General features: G+C 46.1%; 1 protein-coding gene across 6 annotated transcripts in view; it reads right to left on the bottom strand.

Annotated features, from left to right (window-relative positions):
* Window positions 1–22468, bottom strand: part of LOC147638676 (protein NPG1-like) — a 68467-nt gene that overhangs the window by 30465 nt on the left and 15534 nt on the right. For all 6 annotated transcript variants that reach the window (XM_086798624.1, XM_086798625.1, XM_086798627.1 and 3 more), the window contains 3 exons: window positions 15389–15643; window positions 14682–14934; window positions 4877–6087 (listed from right to left, as the gene is read on the bottom strand). In XM_086798624.1, coding sequence (XP_086654750.1) covers window positions 4877–6087; window positions 14682–14934; window positions 15389–15592 — 1668 coding nt within the window. In that variant the 5' untranslated portion in view covers window positions 15593–15643. The remainder of the gene's footprint in view (window positions 1–4876; window positions 6088–14681; window positions 14935–15388; window positions 15644–22468) is intronic.

The following is a 22468-nucleotide window of genomic DNA, read 5'->3' as shown; positions in this document are numbered from 1 at the left end:
TGGGGCCGGAAAGGGTCGCCCCCCCCCTCAATACTTTTTGTATTTCTTGGAGTATTTATATTTGTACAAGTGTCACGGGCCTAATAGGCCAGATTTCTCCACAAGGGAGTGAAAACAACCAAATAAAACTGGTTCAAGTCGATGAAGAGATGTTGGTCGGAGTAGCCCCAAATCACAGGCTCATTCCCACCTTCACTGGGTGGACACCTGCCTTTCACTGGTCTTCCGGAACCGTGCACCAACAGGCACACCCGTACTAACACAGGCCAAGGATACACCGCGGAGGGAATGTGGCCTGGTTCTCCCTAATGAGCTTTGCTCCCAAATTCCCCAGTGAGTTAAACCTTCACTGGCTCTCATAAGCTCTGAGAGCGCGGTTAACAACACCACACAGGGAGATATACTGACCACACCAGGAAGAACATTCCTGAGCATGGTCAACATATACATGCTTTGCTTCTGCACTACACAACTTAAAGAATTCTCTGAATTTTAATTAACAAATTTCAGAATTACACAAATGAGAAAACATGAGGGCACCTGGTATGATGAGTACAATCTAAGTACAACAGGTACAATTTGTAGTGGGTACAATCAGGATATCAAGTGCTTCACACGTGTGGAGGTACAACCAGCCAAGTACTATGCAGGTACTGCAGCAAGTACAGTAGGTACATCAAGTGCTTCACACGTGTGCAGGTACAACCAGCCGCGTGGTATTCAGGTTCTGTACTTGCAGCAGCAGGTACATCAGGTGCTTCACATGTGTGCAAGTACAGCCAACCGGGTGGTATTCAGGTTCTATACTTGCAGAGCAGATACATTAGGTACACATGGACAGCCAGCAGGTACAGCAAGTACACAAGGCAATAAACGAGCAAGAGGGTGCTATACAACAACAGGTACAGGCCTGGTACAGCAGGCGAGTACTGTACAGCAGCAAGTACATGCCTGGTACAACAGGCGGGTACTGTACAGCAACAAGTACATGCCTGGTACAGCAGGCGGGTACTGTACAGCAACAGGTACAGGAGGCATGGGCAGCCCAGCAGGCAGGTATAGCTGCAGCTTCAATAGGCATGGGCAACAAGCGGGTATAGCAGCAGCTTCAGTAGGCGTGCGCAGCCCTGAAGGCCGGTACAGCAGCAGCTTCAGTAGGCGTGGGAAACCCTGCAAGCCGATGCAGCATGGAGGATACCAGGCGATGGAGAGAACAGAGCAGGCAATGGAGAGAGAAATCCAGCCACCACCCACGTGGGAAATATGTACTAGTCTTCCATGCAATAGTTGCTTTTAGAATTATTAAACTCTAATCAAAGGTTAGTTTATAGGCAGCCACACTAGAAAGTAAATGTCCAGCCCAAATTTAAATGTGTGTGAACACATTAGCTTATAAACATTAAAGTTAACCATAGTTTATGGATTTTACCTTTTAAAAAAGGCCAAAATGAAGATACTTACCACTTGTTCACGAGCTACGTAGGTCATTCTCAGCCATAGCAAGTCAGTCAGTCAGTCCAAGTCCCTTAATCCACTTGAAGAGACGCATTCATGCATGTAAAGTAAGTAGAAACCTTAGGGTTTGCATTAGAAAGCATTCTGCATATTGCATAGCATTCATTCATTGCATCTAGACCGTTGCAGAACCCTCAGATATCATCTAGTATTTATTAGAATATTTACTATAAATTTTCTAGTATTTTTCCCACAATTTTCAGCATTTATACATCATTATTAATCATGTAGCATTTACTATGCAGTCGGCCAGCCTCTTGTGCCAACCGACTAGCATCAGGGATAGTATAAATAGGAATGCTTGGTTCATTCACTCATTCATCTCATAATTCAGCAATCAGCCTTCAGGTGCATCAGTTTTTCAGTCTTCAGCCCTACATTCACCTCAGCCATCTGTGTTTTGGAGAAACGTGTCATCCTACAGCTAGAGGAGCATCAACGCTTGTGCATCCAGCCCTCCATCAGCAAACACAGCAATTTTCGGCATTTAGTCATCAGTAAACCTTGCGTTTTCTGCATCCATACAGTTTTCAGCATTCATCTATTCATCGTTTTGCTCCAGCCACTTGGTTAAGGTAAAACGCAGCATTCATATTCATTTACAGCATTCATACATAGTCTAGAACAGTCCCAAACAGCCCCTCTCTCAACCTCAGCTTTGCATCCCTTCCTCATTCCATTGGGAAGAGTGCATAGGCTCGAGATTGGACATCATTGGTGCTTCTACAGCCGTGTGCAGTTCAGCCCGACTCTTAGTCTTCAGAGATCTTGCATTTGGCTCATCATCAATCACACAGTCAGTCTCTTCAAAGATAATAAAGCAAATACTATTCCGGTAATGGGATAGGGGACCCTTTAGTGGGTAATTCGGAACCCCATACGGTGTACAGTTTCCATCTCTCTCTCTCTGTCAAATCTCTTAAAAGTTTTAAGTCTTAAAGTGGATTGCTAAACTCGCAAAACTCAGGATACAGAAGACGGTGTGAGCATTTGTGTGACGGGATCCTCCAATACGAATACTTCCGCTGCATGTTACAAAGGGACAGGTGCAAGCAGTGCACTTCCACTGGAACTAGAATCACTGGTTCCAGTGGATCCCCCTGATGTGCTAGCTGCAAATGTGAGACCAGCATGCCTGAACTCAGCACCAGATGCATATACCCACAAATTCTTTGCAACCAATACATACTTCATCATATATGCCCACATGGGATAGTTAGTCACATCAAGCTTGTCCTCGACAGAGAGCATCCCAAATACATCATTATTAGCCACGTCTCAAAGCAAACTAACAATCTGTCCCAAGCAAATGTCGCTACACAATGCACTGCAAACCCTTAATGTCCACTGAAAAGCAGCCTTTTGTGATGCCCAGTGATTCACTAATGACAAGGACCTGGAAGTGTATTGAGATGACAAAGTGTAGGAATAGAAAAGTTATTTGAATAGAGGCTCGATGACCAAAATAGACCCCAGAAATGGGTGTTGGAATGTTGAACGTCAGGGCTCAATTCAGCTCTATTTTTGAAGAAGCCAAAAATTTGCAGAGGGGATTCAATGGACTAAACGGGCTCCGATTTAGGTGTTCTTCGGCTTGGGAGACTCAGAAAATGATGAGAAATACTAGTGTGCAAAAACAAGTTTAGAAAATCGGTCTAGAAACCTTGCTCTGCAATGGTGGCGGCGGTGGGATGAGGCGGCGGCTAAGCCGGCACTGCTATGGCGGCGGAGGCGGAGAGGCGGAAATTCAAAAATTGATTTGGGGATCACTTCTTGAGGGTCACAGAAGATGGATTCATCGAGAGGCCAAGATACCTGCACTTGCACATGTCACATGCCATGCGAATTGCGATTGGACAGATTCGGGTCTCATCCCACCGCCTTAGACTGGAGTCAACGAGAGGAAAGGGCATTGCCAAAGAGGATGGGATCTGCAAACTCTGCTCCACGAAGGTTGAGATAGGAGACTGCATATGCAGATGCTGCCAGGTATTTTATGAGATCCAGGGGAGATTCCATTGCCTCTTCGATGCACGTTTGGCAAGAGGATATTCATCCCTAGCCTGCCTAGAGAGGCAGTGTTTCCAGGCCTGTTTCCCGTAAACCCGCACACCAAATGATGCCTCTTTGATACCTTGGTGCGCCTTGTAGTGATGAATTTGGCTCCCATCTGGGAACCGGATCTCAGTAAGGGGACTTGAAGGAGCATAGAGAGACTCCACATGATGATGCTCTCACATGATCAGGAGCAAGCCACTCGTGCCACATGAGATTGTGCTAGCAGAGTTTGGAGCCTCCCCCTTGGTCATAGATGTCATCTTTCATACATATTCATCATGTATACACACTGACAGTGAGCACCTCCTGAGATTAACCCTTAAGAGTCGTGAATGTAGTTACATCCAATGGACATGACAGATCATGGTAATCTCAGGTGGCTGATTGGTTTGATGGGCATGGCCTTCGGAAGGCCTGCCTTCCTCCCTTCAAGTACAGCCTAGATTCTCCGTCTCTGGATCTCTCATGGCAAGAGATCAACCATCTCATTGGGCTAGACCAACTATGGCTCCACACCAGCTGGACATGGGTGTCCCACCACTGCTCAACACAAAACCTCCATTTTACAGAGCATTTTTTAAGACTTTCTGAGGATGGGTTCATTGAGGGCCCACAGTACTTACAGATGCACATTCGCATGCCATGCAGAAGGCGATTGACCAGCTGAGGGTGTCTTCCCACCGCCTTAGGGTTGTGTCTAGCAAAGCCTAGGGCATCCCATGAGAGGCACGTATATGCAGTGTATGCACCACTGGTGATGTAGAGGAAGTTTCGTACAGTTTTTTATTTTCCATGGTTCAATATTCATCATGGATACATAGTACTACATTTTGGTCTCATAGACCCTATAGGTCTTCCGAAGGTATTAATATATCTTTTTTCTTTCTTTCTTTCTCATTGATTGGGTAAGAGTTCAATCACACTGCTTGGGATGTGAGACAAGGCTATATAAGAATCCACAATCACGTGAGGATCACTCTCTCTCAATTCTATCTTTTAATATGCCATTGAGATAGAGGACTACTTTCAGCATGCGATGTCTATTGGGAAAGGTAGCATTGCCTTTTCCGAGACAGTTTTGTGCCTATCTCAGGCTTAATCCAATACAAAGACAAGCAACTGCACAATGTGTGCATGCTATGTGTGCACTATATTGAGGTGATCTCAAGGAAGATTAAGATCATGGATGCGTGTTGCACATCATGTCCATTGATTATTCCAAACTAAGCATAAAATTATGAATTCAGTGATCTCACAAAAAATTTTAAAGTACCAAATTCAACAATGATAGAAATGTCCAAACCTTTGATCTTGAACTACCAGCACCAAAGCTCTTTCTTTGTGCTTGTACCAAGGCTAAAAGAAGCATGTAAGTTTCAATGCCACGTGTTGACGTGCCCTGTGCTATCTGCAACTTGGCTTTTGTGCGCAGTAATTCCCCTTGGTCCCACTTACCAGTCTCTTCTAAAGCAACATTTATCACATTTTCAGCATCAGAGTATCGTTGCTGAGCCGAAAGGACAAGGCCCAACAATCTCCAACCTTTCACTACAGAACCACCAGTCAAATCCAAATACTTCTTTGCACACTCCGAGGCAGCCGTCATGTTTCTCTGCTCTGCATACTCTACAGCAAGCTCAAAATAAGACTCTGCATTCTCTCCATCCAACACAACAGAATCTTGCAAAGCCTTCAACGTTTCTGTCTGTAACCAAGTCCTTTGAGTGTTTGAAGATGCAAGCCTAGCTTGCTTACCCATGGAAGCTCCAAGGATATGGTAAGCAACACATCTCCTATCAGAAGTATCCTCCTTCATGTTGGCTATTGCTCTCTGTGCATACTGGATTGCATCACTAGCAGTATCGCAATCTTCAGAGGATAATTTGGCTGCTAGTAGGAGTGCTGAAATGTCATTTGGCTTCTCTAACTGATGCAAGGACTTTTCAAGGAGATTCAATGCTGTTTTTTTCTCGCCTGCTCCGCTGTAACAGAGAGCCAAGTTATACCACCGATCAGGCCTGCTATATATTCCAGGCAACACCTCTTCAAACTGCTTTGCTAATGTTGCAGTCTGCCCACACATTGACAAAGCAAAGGTAAGATGTTCTATAACGGTGGGATCCCAAGAAATTCTGCGCAATGAACTTTTTCTCAACAGAATCATCAACAACAGGATAGCCTCCTCTAGGTTATTCTTGGGCACAAATGAGCCTTCACCCTGGGAAGCCAAACTAGGTGCACCTGCTTCCACCCCACCATACAAGAGCAAAAGGGCAAACTCTTTTTGAATGCGAGCACAGCATTCTGGATTCAGGTTCCACTGGTATAGTAAGGCACGTCTGTAAGCAGGCATTGCCTCATGATAAAGACCTGCTAGTTTCCAAAGTTCTGGAAGCAACTCCACAGCATTGCTGAGAGTCTCTTGTAGTTTACTCTCACCCACAGCATCAGGCATGCCTTGTGGAAAGACCAAATCCACTGTGTCGAGTATACTTTTGCATTCTTGGGCAGCATCTGCACACACAATGCTAGACAAGCTTGTCATATATTCAAAGCTCATTCCACACACGAAGAGGCAAGGTAATCACATCATATATCACGACTCAAAGAGTGTATAAAATAAACCAACACTTTATCTCACTACTCACAAATCACATCCTCTATCACAATACGGTGGCCTGTGCAGTAAGGGGGTGCATGGGCTTCCTGCTATGGAATGAATGTACAAAGGGGGTGAAGAAACCTATTTGCAGGAAAGACACCCCCACGCCCCCCAATTAAAAAAAGCCTATTGTTGGTCTGCAGGTTGGTGATATGTCCCCAAAAGACGACTAAGCTGGCATGTCATGATGACATTAGACTTATGCTCCACCCAACAGCTTCAGATCCAAGAGATCCTCCAGAGATACAGGAGTACCCCTCCACAGGCACTCGAAGTGGAGAGCCTCTATACAATCATTGATGCCGACCCCCTCACATTGTATTATTGTAGCATTGTACCAGTGGCACGTATAGGGCCGTTGTTTCTTCTCTCAGCTCTAGTTGGGTTTTTCTATCATGTTTTTTTATCATGATTTTGTCTTGCGAACCTGCGCCTCCTATCCCGTCCTCCTTCGTGCTGCCCCCACCTCCCTCCTCTTGTTCACTTCCACGCATCTTCGCCCTCTCCGCCTTCTCCCACCTCTCTGTCGCCTCCTTTTTCCCATCTTGTGAGCACCCCGTTAAACGTTCGCCTTGCCTTTCTCCATGCCCCCCCCTCACTTCCTCCCCTTCAATGCTTCTTCACTGCAGGTTTTGCGCTCGGGCTGTTTTCTTTCGGCAGGTGTCAGCTTCCTTTGGTCTTCACCCCTTCAGGAGGACTCCATGGCAACTGCTCCCTCATCCCCGATCGAGGCCACTGCACCCCTGCCTCTTCTCCAAAGCAGACCTCCAGCTCCTAGCATCAACAGTAGCCTCCCTCAAAGCCTCTACATTGGTTTGCAAGATTGTGGGTAGCTGTCCAACGTGCAGCCAGCTTCGTGACTTGCTCCAGGCCAGCCTCCTTGGCGAGCCAGGCAAGATCATAGATATCCATACCCTCGGGCGCGGCGCCTCAAGGAGGAGTACCTTCCACTTCTCATTGGGAGAATGATAGGGCAAGTGTTGGAATCCCCGACGACAGCCGCCTCGATGCTGGCGCGGGTGGCTGGGATTCCTTCACTCTGCATCAGCATTCCTCTCCGAGACAGTAGCGCACGTCATCTCTCTTTGGTGTCTCCATGGGGAACCCCATCCTTCAACCAGTGGCGTACTGGATCGCCTTGACAGAGCTTGCCCTCATCACCAAGTGAGCTCCGCATGCCAGTCCAACCCCTTCCCTCCCACAAAGTGGTGACAAGAGCGGACCGAGTGACTCAATGCCACCTCCTCCCTCCAGTGAGACAGAGCCCCAGCACCCTACCCTTGAGGATGAGGATGGGGGTAGGTGGCAAACAAGAGGGTGGAGGCAACACCGGCACAAAGCCAAAGCAGCACGCTGCTCCCAGCCGAGACAGCCCAAAGGGACGGCGGACACAGGCGGAAACAGTTGTGTCAGAGAACCATTTTGAGCATTCATCTCATCATCCGTCTGGAGTGGAGGCCCCAATTGCCCCCCCGGGGTCCCAGCGTCACGTCCAGCCTAGAGACCGGTCTCATAGAGTGATTTGTTGCCAGTCTTCTTAATTTTTCGGAAAAACAACCCCAGATGCCATCCTCCCCCTCTCCCTAGGATCCTCTCCCTTCCCCCCTCCCCCGGTGCTTCCCTCCTTTGATTCCCCCCTCCGACCTCACCCTTAACCTCTCCCCCATCCTCCCCTCCAAAACCTCCTCTGCCTGTCAGAATACACAGCGGAGAAGATGACAAAATCTGGAAACACGAGAGCAAGCACAGTGCAGAGAATAGACAGCACAACTGATCTCTCCTTGATTCACTCCACCTCTTTTGATTCTCTCCATCTCTTCACTTTTCCCAGAATATCTCCACACATCCTAAATCTTCTCATGCTACCCTTTATTCTCTCCCAGTAGATACCCCTCACCTTTTCACTGCTTCTCACTCAATTACAGATTCTCTTTTATAGCCTCTTGCTAAGGGCTTGTTTTTGCACACACCCATTCACTTCTATATTTCAACATTCCCCTGAGTCCAGAAATCTACCAATATAGGAATATAGATGTATCTAGATACCTTGCATAAAATATTTGGAAGTTGCCTTTGTGGCAATGAACATTAGTTTTCTAAATAAGATTGAGCCCTCTGGGTCTCCAAAGACTCAAGTTGAGCATGACACTAGTTGAATTATTGCCATTCAGCATGATCCAATGAAAAACCCTACCTTTTTTTAACTAAGCAGTCTTGGAGCTCCTCAACCTTTCTCTTCTCCCCCCAAGCAAGAGTATTTGCTTGTATTTCTTTGGAAAACTTTGTACAATGAGTATGAAGGATGACTGAGGACTTCCCATCACAAGGACGAAGTAGACAGAACGCAAGCTGAACCCTATGATGTCCAAGTTGAAGGAATGCACATCGGAAGATGGGAAAGTGGAAACGCAGGGGGGAGAGTGAGACAGAGAGAGATGGAGAAAAATGCAAGCGTATACCTAATCTCAATATCAACCAAACAAGATGAACATGCTGGTACATGTCCCATGTAGGAGGGGGAAGATCACTTTGTCTGTGAGGGAGTGCCTAGAGCCACCGGCCTTGCACATACATTCAGCATACAGCACTTTACTGTGCTACAGTCCCAAGCCCTCCGCGAAGATCCTCTTTAGTGTTCAGCCAGCATATGTGCATCCCTCAGTTCTGGGTTTGCATAGTGGTCATTGAAGAGCTATCCAAGCGAGCTTGTGTTAGACATTATCATCCTCTTGCTGCTGGCTTCTCGTTGGTGTCCTATTTGAGCCTATAGGGCTGACCATGTTAGCTTGAGGGGCTGGTCAACCCTCACACCTTTTTCCCACCTTCTTTCCCCATTTTATGGAGTTGTGGGTCTTTATGCCCAGTCTTGTGGTGCTGGTCGGCTGCCCCTTTTTGGGCATATATATAGCCGCGCTTCCCCCTCCTCACACACGCTGTATTCGCCACTTACATGCATTGTGCCTCTGCGTTTTTTGGCTTGCTGCAGTCCCCCACATACGAGGTGGTCTTCCCCCTCGTGCTCAGGACTTGTACCAGCATGTTCATCTTGTTTGGTTGATATTGAGAGCAGGTATGCACCTGCGTTTCTCTCTCTCTCTCTCTCTCTCTCTCTCTCTCTCTCTCTCTCTCTCTATCATAATGCCTTGAAACTATGCTAGGAGACTATCCAACCTGCGTTAAAGGGGTTGCTGGTTGAACAGCAGACTGTTAGCTACAAACATAAATCAAAGCGTACCCGGCTCCTTTTTTGATAGCTCTTTGGGCTTGGATGTGTGAGATGAGTGGAATACCTGGAATGCTCCCATCCCCATGAATCAAGACAGACTCAAGAATACCATCAACCATAGTGAAAGTGTCCAGCCTCCAATCAGGAATGGGTGCATAACCTCTAAACCACTAAATGCCGAGAAAGAGGTGAGACAGTGAAGTCTCGCTGAAATGTGGCCTTTTGAACCATGAATTCGAACTGTTGAGAATTATGAGATATGTGAGTGCAAAGACCGGATGTGAACCCGTCTATGTCCAAATGATGAGCTACAAGTGTATAGTCATCTACTGAAGAGAAATAAAATCCTCAAAACTGCCCATATCGAAGGGGACAATGAATTGTTGTCGTCAAATACCACTGTGGGTTTTGCGTTTAAGGTAGGTAAGAGTTGAACGGCATTAGTGGCCGATGTGGAAGGTGTAGATGCAGCTGTAGCGGTGGCTATTGTGGAGGTAGAGGTCTTGGAGGCTTGTATAGCCTGCCACGTGGTACAATCTTTCTTACCATGCCGCACGGTGTCACGAAAGAAACATCTATTCTCCCCCTTTACCACGTTTACTCTTCCAGTTGGAAATATCCACCAGTAATGCCCTCGTTGGTCTTTTCCTCCGGTGTTTTCTTAGGCTTGAATTCTTTATCTTTCTTGCCTCCTGAGGTACTCTAGGAATCTTTCTTGTTATCTTTGCTATTCGGAGCTCCCTTCCCCTCTTGGGATGATGATTGTTGGGTGATGGATGACTGCTGCCAGAGTTTGGAGCTAGCCTAGATTTGCTTGGGCTTACCTCCATTCAGCATCATTTCCTAATTTTGCGCAAGAGGAAGAGCCTTGTCATATAACTGTGGGTCAAAATTATGTGCGGTAAGCCTAATGTTAGTATCCAACCCTCTAATGAATTGTTTCAATTTATCCTCCTCAGATATACGAAACTGTTGTGCTAACATGATAACTCTATTAGAGTATGTCAGTTTTGGAGACCCGTTTTGGGAGATCTGTAGAACTCATCCTCAAGGTTGGTCCTGTATATTGGGGAGGTAGAAACCGTTTTTTGCAGTCGGACACGAAGGTGTCCCATACATACTAAGGAGCCCCTGTGATCGGATCTACATGTAGACTCGACCAATGTTGCCACCAGGTAAGCGCTTCACCGGAGAGGTGAGGTGCTGCCAGGTGGACACAACCTTGAGGATCTGAAAGCGTAGCCAAAGGAAAATATGCTACAAATTGATGAAGGAATTGCATAACTGCAACATGATCAAACTTACCATCATACTTACTAAAATTTGGTTGATCTCATCTGACGATGGTGGTTGGGGTGGTGGAGAAACTCAGCCCTTGGTGCACCAGGGTAAGGAGACGAGACAACATGTTTGCCTGCATACCGGCTATCAACTGTTGAATCTGGAGTTGCATAGCTTCACGCTCAAGCCTTTCTCGGGTTGCATGATTTTCTCGTCTTTGGTCTTCTTCAGCCCTACGTTTGGCATCCTCGCTCCTTCGTTCATCTTCACGTCGGTCTTCTCTGTCCTATCGTTCTTCCACCTTTTTTGGCGTCTTCTTTTTGCCTTTGTTGCTTCATGATGAGGAACAATCTTTCCAATTCTAAGAGCTCTTTTGGCTTTTCAACTGCTTCCTTGGCTTTTTCAACCTCCTCCTTAGCTTCTTTTTTTTTCTTTGGCTGCTTCTTCTTCTTTAGATCTATCTGTTGCCTTAGCAATCTGTTTTGTTCCAAGGTTGCTTGGATAAAGTCTTCATTGTATTGCGGAAGAGGTTTTTTTTTTTCTTCAGAAAGGAGCCTTCTATTAAGGATGAAAAATTTTACAAAATGGAGATTTCACACCAAGCAAGGTGGAGATCTAAACCAATCAGGAGCCCTGTGCTGCCAATAGGGTCCCAAATGAGAGGATGTGAAAAAGATACCAATGTCCCACTCTCTCATAAACTAGGCGTGCTTCCTCTCCGCAGCCCTCGAAGATCCCTGGATTCTGGCCCAGGTAGCCATAATGGTGTGAATAATATCACTCCAAATCCTGCAAAGACACTGAGAAACAAGAACGGGTGGAGGCCTAGGTGGTTTTCCCTAACCATAGTTTTACCATCCACGAAATGCTCTCACTTTTGAGCGGCCAAGTTGGGTCACAACCTGCAGCTCTGATACCAATGTGGCATGCAGTAGATTGATCGACGTAACGTGCAACAAAGCCTTCTTTAAACCTGTGAGTTTATGCAATTCCACTTTATTTTGAGAGAGAAGAGAAGATAGAGACAGTATTGGGTCCCAATTACCCATTGAAGGTCCCCCCTACAAGCGGGAGTATTTTCTTGTATTTCTTTGGAGAACTTTGTACAATGAGAATGAAAGATGACTGAGGACTGCCCAACGCAAGGATGAAGTAGACCAAACATAGGCTGAAACATATGCTGTCCAAGCTCCCTTGAATAGCTCTTCAATGACCACTATGCAAACCCAGAACTGAGGGATGCACATATGCTGGCTGAATGCTGAAGAGGATCTTCATGGAGCCCTTGGGACTGTAGCACAGTAAAGTGTTGTATGCTGAATGTATGCGCAAGGCTGGAGGCTCTAGGCACTCATCACTGCTCTTTTACTGCTTGTAGACAGATTTGTAATGAATGATTTATGTTGTGAATTTGACGCATGCTTATATATGATTTCTGTTTCTGTTCGGTTCTCACTGATTGCTGTCGGCCTGTTTATTGGACGAGAAAATGCTATTTTAGTAGCATTAAATGCTGCGCACTTTTCTCAATGTTGTCCTTTATGCTGGTCGACTAATGCTTGTAAGCATATTATGCTGACCGACTCCAGTATGGAGGCCTCTATACACCCACTGGCTGCCCATGCCATCCATGGTGCTAGCTGATGGCTGACCTACTGAATATGTTAGCTAGGCTGGCTATGCTGGCTGATCTGCCAAGGAGAGATGGCATAGGGTCCTTGGACCCATATGCAAGGCAGACCCCATGATGGGGTGCCTTATAGGCTGGCCCATGTGCATATGCCCCTATAATGCTTGCTAATGTAATGCCTAATGCTAGGGTTGACCTCTACATGCACCTATCTGATGAGTTATCCAAGTGGGTAAGAGGACTGACACATGCAGACGCTCTATGGCTTTGGAGACTGACCTACACAGCTCATGCCTGACATGTCCCGGATTGGGGCTCACAATGGGGCCATGGCATACGACAAAATATTCCTAAAAAGGTATCCCTACTGTAGAAAGGTTGCACTGATGTAAAGCCCAGTGCACAGTGCATGTGACGATGGGTACGTGCCTCCTTGGTCAATCATCCCACGTGCACAACCTACCATATAGAGCATTCTCGTCTCCACTTGCCTTTGGCACAGGGCATCTCTCTTTCCCTCAGCTTTCCCCTTCCAATTTCTGCTCTTCTTGATCGTCTCCCACACGCCACAGATTGAATGCTCTAATAGAAAAGAAGCTTCTTTTATTTCTTGCACAATCTTGATTACAAAAATCCAGTGGTTGGAATGTACGCATTTGCACTAGCTGTTAGACATATACATTAATTTCGTCCGAGGCAATTAGGCCTAGACCGGACATTATTAGTGTGTATACGGGCAAGGGCCTAGTGGGCCAAGGTCCGTAGCTCGGGGGTTAGCCAAGGAGCGCGGGAATGGGCGCTAAGAGAGCACTTTTACCTTATTAATGTTAGACATATACATTAATTTCGTCCGAGGCAATTAGGCCTAGACCGGACATTATTAGTGTGTGCACGGGCAAGGGCCTAGTGGGTTATGGGCCCACTAGGCCCTTGCCCGTGCACACACTAATAATGTCCGGTCTAGGCCTAATTGCCTCGGACGAAATTAATGTATATGTCTAACACTAGCCTTATTAATCATTGTTCAGCTGACTTTACATTATCCTTTGGGTAAAACATTAAAATTCCCCATCTATTGAGAATAGCAAATGCATCCTATATATCGATATGAAGCTCTTGATGAGTATCCACCACTGATGAAACATGGAACCCTACAAAATACTCCACACGCTCGAACTACTAGGCAGATCTTTATCTAAAATCTGCAAGGCTGAAAATAAGTGAACGTAATCTCCTTCAAGCATTGTGTCCTTCATGAAACATCTCAAAAAAAATATAAATTAGTAAACCCCTATTTAAGTACAATGATGGTACAACTAAGTATATATATGTAGTTCTTAGGCTCATCACCTCATTGGTTTGAAAGAGGATGTTGGATAATGCTAAGGTTGGAACCTCAAGTGCAAACCTCCATGTGTTGAGAACTTAAAAGGCTGTCTTCCATGTTTAATTAGATTGAAGGACATTGTTGTGTAGTATGGATGTAAAAAGGCGTTTATTCTACCCCTCTCATCTCCTCCTCCACACCTCTATGGTCCTACAAGAGACACATTAAGCCCCAGAGAAAGAAAGAAAGAAAGATTTTTTCTACGCCTATGAAAGACCCAAAGGGTCTAGGAGACCAAAAGTAATACATGTGATCTGTGGGTAGCTGTATTTTACACCTATGAAAGGCTCAAAGGGTCTAGGAGGCTAAAAGCAATACATGTGATATGTGGGTAACTGTATGTATGTCAACAAAACATGAAAGGAGAAAAAACTAGCTAGCCCCCAAAGAACAGGACCCATGAACCACATGAGTCTTGCATGTACAATGTGATAAGACTCAAGTATAAGAGCCATATACTATGTGAGTCTTGCATGAACAATTTGATAAGACTCCAGTACATGGGGAAAAATGTGCATTTGTCTGGTGACCATGCTTTTCGATTCCGACTTCCAGAGCATGATACTGAGGCAGGATCAGGATGCCAGCCAGGTTCATGTAGAGTGCCCTCACCTGATACACGGCAGCAATGCTACGCTCCTTACTTGCCCAGAAACACAAAAGACATCTGAGATGGTAGTGCTTCTACATTTCCAACATCACAAAGTGGTGTGAGGGGACTCTGATATGGGGTATACCAATCATCAAGTCATGAGCTGGCTCCTTAGGTACCCCAATTGCTAAATGAACCTAGCGGTAGAAATGTGCAACAAATGATCCCTGCATGCTAGCTCATTAAAAAGCATTTACATTTTTAGAAGAGAAGAGATACCAAATCAAATCAATAAAGGCTGCAAAGTTGGAAATTAGGTATGAATTGTACCTATCAAACGACCAAGCTTTTGTAATGATTTGGCCTTCAAGTAAATAGCCTCTAGTAGCAAGCTAGCAGCATGTAGAGATAATGGCTGGGAGAGTTCATTTTTTGATCTCCCTCGTCGATGAGAACCCTTGCTCGTAATAGAAGACTTCATCCGAGACCTTACAGTGTTGATATCTATCCCATCAAACACCTGCAAGGCAGCCTCCACGTTACCCCTTTGGTATTCCAATCGTCCAAGAAGGGCTCGAGCCTCCTGTAAAATGATGCAGTTAGACAAGCATCAAGTTTGTCCAAATGATAAAACAACCCAAAGAGGAAAGAGCCCCCCAAAAAAAAATACATAAAACAAGAACATGACTAGAAGGGTGTGTTTGGTTTGGTGCTCTCAACGCAGAGGTTATCGCACTATCTACTTAAGATGAATACCTTTACTTCTACCACAGGCTGTGTGTCCTTGAAAAGTGTCCATAATCACATGCATCACTCCACACATGCATGTGTAAAGGGAGGAAAGGTGACCAGAGAACATTGAGAATAGATAATCTCACATAGGTTGCATGCCAAGAAAGGGGATGTACCACCCTAACGTGTAATGCACCCAGCATAGAGAGTGCTCGAGTCTCTAGCCTTCGTGGAGTACATACTACTGAACTCAGCAACAGCCAGCAGGCAACAGAGTTCAAACAAGGGAGTGAGAATACAGATACCTCATAGTTAAGTGATAATGCTTCACGAAGTGTCGATTCTGCCTCCTCAATATTGCCTTCATCGAGCTTTGTCTCACCCTCGATAGTTTTGGCAGAAAGACCACTAGTGGATGCAATTTCTTCAGCTGCCACCATAGCATATGATGGATCTTGATCTGCTTTGAGCTGCTCACTTGAGCAAGTGCACATCATTTTTAATCCCATGTTTCACAACTTCTTGTTATTTGTGCCACTACCTGCATGATAAGTTGGAATCTGCAACCCACAATAGATATCAGATCAAAATATTATACTTACAGTAAAGGTCTCTATATGTCATGCAAAGAAAAGTCTAAAAGGAAAAGCTAGCGGTGGTCATCCACATGAGACAAAGAAGAATCTTCTTGCAATCAGCTGGCTAAGTAGATGCTGAGATCATTTGGACCAGTCACACTCTATGAGCAGGTCATTAGACACATATGCACAAAGCAAGGTCTATCATAGCCGACATACAACATAATCACGGTTGTCCCCTCTCCCCTGCATTTTTGAATTCTGTATAAATGAGCTGGCAGATTTCATTGAGAGCTCTACCCTAGCCAAAACGGTAGTCTCTATTTTCATCTATGCTCCTTCCTTGCTGCTATTCCAGATTGAATCAGGCTGCTAGAGGACGTTGTTGTCACCAGCCAACATCTTTCCCACGTGGAAAATTGGTGCTAGGATTGGCATGATGGGACTTTAATACTATGAAATAAACCCTAAACAGGCGGGCCATGAAATCCTAAAACTGCAAGAAACCAAAATCCGAAATCCGATAAAATACACAGGCAGCATCTAATCTAGAAAAAATGGCAGCATGAGAATAGCAAACTATTAGGGGCAAAACAAAATCTGACACACACAGGACCTACCTGGACAAGCCAAATCACTCCGAATCCCGAAGTGGCTCCCCAAAGGACCCCTGCCATGAGATTAGTCATCTATGACCAGATGTTGGCCGGGATGAAGGAAACGAGCTCAGATGCTGTTGGAAATTATTTCATCCCCAGATGGACTTTCCATGCACATTCATGCTTGTATCTGGCTCCATATGAAGCCCTACATATGGAGCTAGGCACTACATATTTTTTGCCTATTTTTAGACATTATTTCAGCATTTTTTGCATAGTCAGCCAGTCCTCTGTTTTTCTACTGGCCGACCAGCTCCTCTTCCACCTATATAAAGGTGGCTAGGCTTAGCATCATTATTATCTCTCTTTTCAGCTTCTGCAGTGATAGGCAGCATCTACGGGACCTCCCTCATGCTGCTCCACATGATGTACTACCTTTTCTGGTGATATTCAGCAGTGATATTCTTTTCTCCTTTATGCTTGCTGTCCATATACAGTGTTGTACAGTTCTTGCAGCATTTCTTTGTGGGTATCACAGCATTGTACCCATTCTTTCATGGTATCAGAGCGGGAAACCTCTACACGGACCTGCATTTCTTTTCCCATGCTGCTGTTGACTGTTTACAGCATATAGGAGCTGTTTACTGCTGCGTTTCTTCATCAGTAACCTGCGTTTTTTTTCTGTGGAGCTGCGTTTTTCACTCGGGGCTGCCTCAAGTGCTGCAATTTCTTTCTACAGAGCTGCTTTACAGCCTTTACCACTAGAGTGTTATTCTATTCATGCTACATTTTCTGCATAGATTCTGCATTTTGCTGTTATTAGCTGAAACTCTCTTCATTGGTGCTGAGGATTGGAACCCTGAGATATTCTGCTTCTTCTATTTTCAGATTCCCACCCTCCCTTCCCTTTCTTTCTTCTTTCTCTTGCTGTGCACAGCTTGAGAGGAGGTTGTCAGCCGACCACCTGAGACAGAGGAGGATTATTTGTCTGCAGACATGGCTTTAGGAGACCACTTCTCTACAGCCATTCCTTCTCCTATCTCTTCTCCCGCTCCATCACAGCCTGGATCCCCTACTCCCACCGCTCCACATGTGGTTCCTATTCCCAATCTTTCCTCTCTAGAGTTTCTCTCATCCAGGTCTTGCTCCCACCCCTACCCACATACCATCCTACAATCCTTCCCAGATCAGTGACTCCATGAAGCTTACTGCAACCAACTATCATACTTGGTCTTTCTACACTCACTTGTTGCTGGAAGGAGCCGGTTTGTGGATGGCTATCTCCACACCTCACTTGGTGGAGCCTGCTTTGCGAAGCATATTGGATGCTCGGGCTCGTCTTATCATCATCCATTGCATGACTCCATCCATACAGGCATAGTTTGTCTCCTCCCAGAGTAATGCTCATCAAATGTGAACAAAGATCCAGAGGGGGTATGGGAGAGTTTCGACAGTGAAGATTGCCAAATTGGAGTCAGATCTGGAGAAGCTTACCATCTCTGAGTCGAATAACTTGATTGAGAAGATTGGAGAGTTCTCCCGTATCAAGCTGCAACTTGACGAGTACGAGAGCACCATCAACAATCCCATCCATAAACTTCTTGGTAACTTGCCTGCTTCCTTTGATTCTTTCAGGGATAATATTTATTTCCATGATCCTCTCCCCTCGAAGTCGTGAGTTATCTCCGTGACAAGTGCATGCTTCGCGGAAAAGGCAAGTCGGAGTTTGCTTTTGTTGCCTCTGACAAGGACAAGGGCAAAGGAAAAGGCGGAAAAGGGAACTCCAACAACAACAAGCAGAAAGTCATCACAGAGTCATCTTCTGACGACGACAATTCTAACACCATCAAGGGTTCCAGGATGAAGGATTCTTGTGAGTTTTGTGGCCGACTTGGTCATACAAAGGCCAAATGTTTTGCCTGACAGGCTGCTCCCACAAGCTAAAGCAAAACAGGAGTCCTCCTCCGATGGCTCAGACACTTCACCCACGACAGATGGCTCAGATACTTCACCAACGACAGAGGAGAGTACGAAGTCTCATGCTAAGATGGCTTTTCTTGCTATCTATGATCCCCCTATTCTTTCATCTTCATAGGAGCAGGATGAGTCCATCCTGGTGGTCACACAGGAGACTTCTGATTCAGAAGTCAGTACCCTTTCCGCAAAAGAGGATTATTTACAAGGGTTTCTGATAGAGACCTTATCAACTCCTCTAATCCCTTTGGATGAGTATCTTCCTTCCCTTGGGTTGTTTCATGCTGATGCTATTATTGCAAATTTTCTCTCCTCTTTCAGAGGAGGATAGTGGTTCTTCTACAGAGCAGGTGGATGATTTTGTTGAGATATCCTCACATATTCTGGAGCTTCCTACTTTGGCAGTTGCTTCTCCTTCTTATGTTATAGAGGAGGCATCTTCCACTATCTCGGAGCATGTCCCTACTTCGAACCTGGCAAATTCAGCTATCACTGATGATCAGTTTGTTCCAGTGGTTGTTTCATTTCCTTCTTCTTCAGAGGAGGATTCTACTTCGGTCTTGATACTTGTTGCAGTGCAGAGGAGGTACCACATTTTTCGGAGCCATCTATGGTTCCATCTCCTGAGGGCTTCTCTCTCCAAATTGATCTTGGTGTTTCGTCTTCGATATCTTCTCGATCTTCTCGTGGCTTCTTCCAGAGACCTTCTCGGTATTCATATGTACCATATCTTCACGAGCTTTGTGCCTTTTATAAGGAGGTTGTTCCTTCAGACTCTTTGGAGGATTTTCTGCAGCGCACCAGACATGGTCCACCCATTTGGTGCTGAAGAGGAGGTGTTGGAAATTATTTCATCCCCAGATGGACTTTTCCATGCACATTCATTCTTGTATCTGGCTCCATATGAAGCCCTGCATATGCATCTAGGCACTACATTTTTTTGCCTATTTTTAGACATTATTTCACCATTTTTTGCATAGTCAGACAGTCCTCTGTTTTTCTACTGGCGGACCAGCTCCTCTCCCACCTATATAAAGGTGGCTAGGCTTAGCATCATTATTATCTCTCTTTTCAACTTCTGCAGTGATAGGCAGCATCTATGGGACCTCCCTCATGCTGCTCCACATGATGTACTACCTTTTCTGGTGATATTCAGCAGTGATCTTCTTTTCTCCTTTATGCTTGCTGTCCATATACAGTGTTGTAGAGTTCTTGCAGCATTTCTTTGTGGGTATCACAGCATTGTACCCATTCTTTCAGATGCTATCCGCCACGAGCTCATGTGCGAATTTGCTCTTGCTTTTTTGGTTTCAAGCTCCCCGTATGGTCAACCAGTAGCCCCTCCTCCTCCACAAATAGAGGTCTGAAGTGGCCACTTAACAAAAAGCTAAGCACATGCACATGTGCTCACACAAAAAAGGAACTTTTAGGGTTCCTTTTCTACCACACTTAACTCAAACTGGGCAACCAAGGCAACCCTTCAAACCATGTCTTTTACCCCCAAATAGAGACTCTACATGCATGTGCTTTCTCAACCCCCTCAAAATAGGAGGTTCAGAACCTTCACCTCCACACTTTTTCTAAATCGGGCATAAGCACCAAGCTCCCAGTCTTGCCAACCATGACCCAGACATACCCGTTGACCATGTCCACACCTTGAGGAGCCCATACAGTTCAGCCCACACAGCGTACGGATTGTGCCAAGGGCTGTGCATACTGTGTATGGCCTGCACTGTCACGTGCACGCCCGTGCCATGGCTAATCTTCAGAATGAACTGGTTTAATCCCTGATTAGTGCAGTAGGTCAAATAAGCATTTAGCCTCACATCAGCATCATCATTAAGATCATGAGTAGCCAAGCATCAGAACCATTCAGCATCAGCATCAGCACATCTACATCATCATCATCATCATCATCATCATCATCATCATCAGGAGCAGCAGCAGCAGTACATCATGATCAACATCATTCACCTCATGGGAGGTCACAAGGGGCTGTCGGCTGACAGCAGCCCTTGTGCAGCAGCCAGCCAGGGGGTACAGGAAGGGCAGCGAGTATGGGCAGAACCAGAAGACACACTCAGCATTTAATTCAGGATTTTAAGCCATGTTTTGTCCATGCTACTGGCCGACATCTTTAGTGCTGGCCGACTGGCATCCCACTCCCATATATAAGCATAAATCGGCATTCAGCCCAGAGTACATTCAGTTCTTCAGTTCCTAAGTCATCATTCAAGCATAGCATTCATGTAGAAGGGCTAGGGTCAACCCCTATGGGGCTGACCACAAGCCTCAGCCATGTACAAGTTACAACCATAAGTAACTTTTTGTACCATATGAATAAAGAAAACCTGATACCTAGCCTCTCTCTTCTTCTCTCTCCTCTCTGTCTTAATCTCATGTTAATTAGCATCAAAGTTCTTAAATATATGCTTAGGGCTGTGGATCAGTACAGCAAGGCTTCCGCATATGCAACATGCACTCGGTCATCCACACTGTACAGCCTGCCCCCTTCCGTCCTAGTCGTCATAAGGCCCACCTAGACCTTGACAGTCATGGGAAGCAGCCCTTTGGCCAGATTTGGAGATGTTGGCAACAAAGTCACTCCTCTCTCCTTCTAGAGTTCCCCATGATTCATACCATCGGGTCTCGCTCTGATACCAATGTTAGGACCATGTTCTCATAAACCACCTATCGTTAGCAATAATGCTATGCAAAGTTGGAGACCCCCCCTCCTCTGTCCCCCTCCTGCTCTCGCCAACCCTCCCCTACTGCCGCCTGACATTCACCAGCCGCCCGCCCTCCCACACACACCCACACACGCCCTCCCAGTTGGAGACCCCCCCTCCTCTGTCCCCCTCCTGCTCTCGCCAACCCTCCCCTACTGCCGCCTGACATTCACCAGCCCCCCCCCCTCCCACACACACCCACCCCGGCTGCTCACGCGCTTCCTTCAGGCCCGTTTCTTCCTTCCACCGCCTCCTCATTTCCTTGTTTTCCCCCTTCTTTACACCGCCTCTTCCTCCCTTGTGCACCTTGACCCATGCTACCCCTGCCCTCGCCTTTGCTTTCGTCCAACCCTCTTCCTCACGCTCCTCACCCCCCCCCTTTCTGGCGGTTGGCGCACCTCCCATGTGTTGGGGTAAAGGCGTTATGCCCACCCTTATAGTGTGTACAAGCCCATAAGTTATAGTACATAGTACACTTAGTACTTTTAATGTACTAAGTGCACTATGTGTACTAGTGCAATATACATGTGTGATAGGGGAGTCACACACTCATATCTTCATGAGTTGACTTATCCCCACAACTCTCTCTCTCTCTCTCCCTTGTTGTTCTTCTCTGTGTATGTCTCCCACACATGAATTAACCTAACCCTAATTCCTGTTTCTCTCACACAACTGGTATCAGAGCTATGGTCATTCTCTCCCCTCCCTCTTGATAGCATCTCAGACTACATTTCAGGCTGTGGAACAGGTGCTTACAAATAGCTTTCGTTTCACACCTCCTTCGGCCAGCATCGAACAGTGAAGCTTGCCCGCAGCAATCGCAGGCAGACAAGGCGTCGGTTGACAGCATAGGATAGCTGGCTACGAAGGGAACCCAGGCGGCAGCTTTGGTCGACTAGGGGTTGACAATCAGAGCTACGCGTAGCAGCCGTTGATCGTTATTAACAAGGCGAAGCTGGAGGCGAGCTCGTAAGCAGGGTAGTGGTCCACGTAAAAGCCAGGCGTCGAGCGTGGAGCAGCGAACTGAAGTGAGCGAAGGCTACTAGGCGTTAGTCGTCGGCTGGTCCACAAGGCGACGTCAACAAGCGCTGGCAACTATAGCGCTACACGGCGAAGGCTGGCGCTAGGCGAACGAAGTCGTCAGGCGGGCGTCAACAGCGTTGAATCATTAGCAAGCTTGTAGCGAACCCGTAGTGCGAAGGCCACCTAGCAGCACGGCGCCTCTCATAGCCACGCCCAAGAAGAGCAACACGTTGCCTGCTGAGGAAAGCTACGCTGCCCAGCCATCCGTACAGCTGCAGGTACATCAGCAATACCTTCAACATACACACAGTCAGTGTGTACAGCAGCATCAACAGCAATCATCAACCCCTCTTTTCCTGCAACAACAAAAAACCCGCCTGCAAATCAGAGAAAAATCAGAAAATCACAAGGTATTTTCCTCAATTTTTTTTTGGGATTTGCAATTGAGCAAGTACAATCAACAATTGAGCAGATACAGGTGT

This window comes from Cibotium barometz, chromosome 5 (assembly GCF_041138505.1).
Source record: "Cibotium barometz isolate CiBa-2024 chromosome 5, ASM4113850v1, whole genome shotgun sequence".
Taxonomy (NCBI): Eukaryota; Viridiplantae; Streptophyta; class Polypodiopsida; order Cyatheales; family Cibotiaceae; genus Cibotium; species Cibotium barometz.
This window is presented reverse-complemented; position numbering and strand designations above follow the sequence as displayed.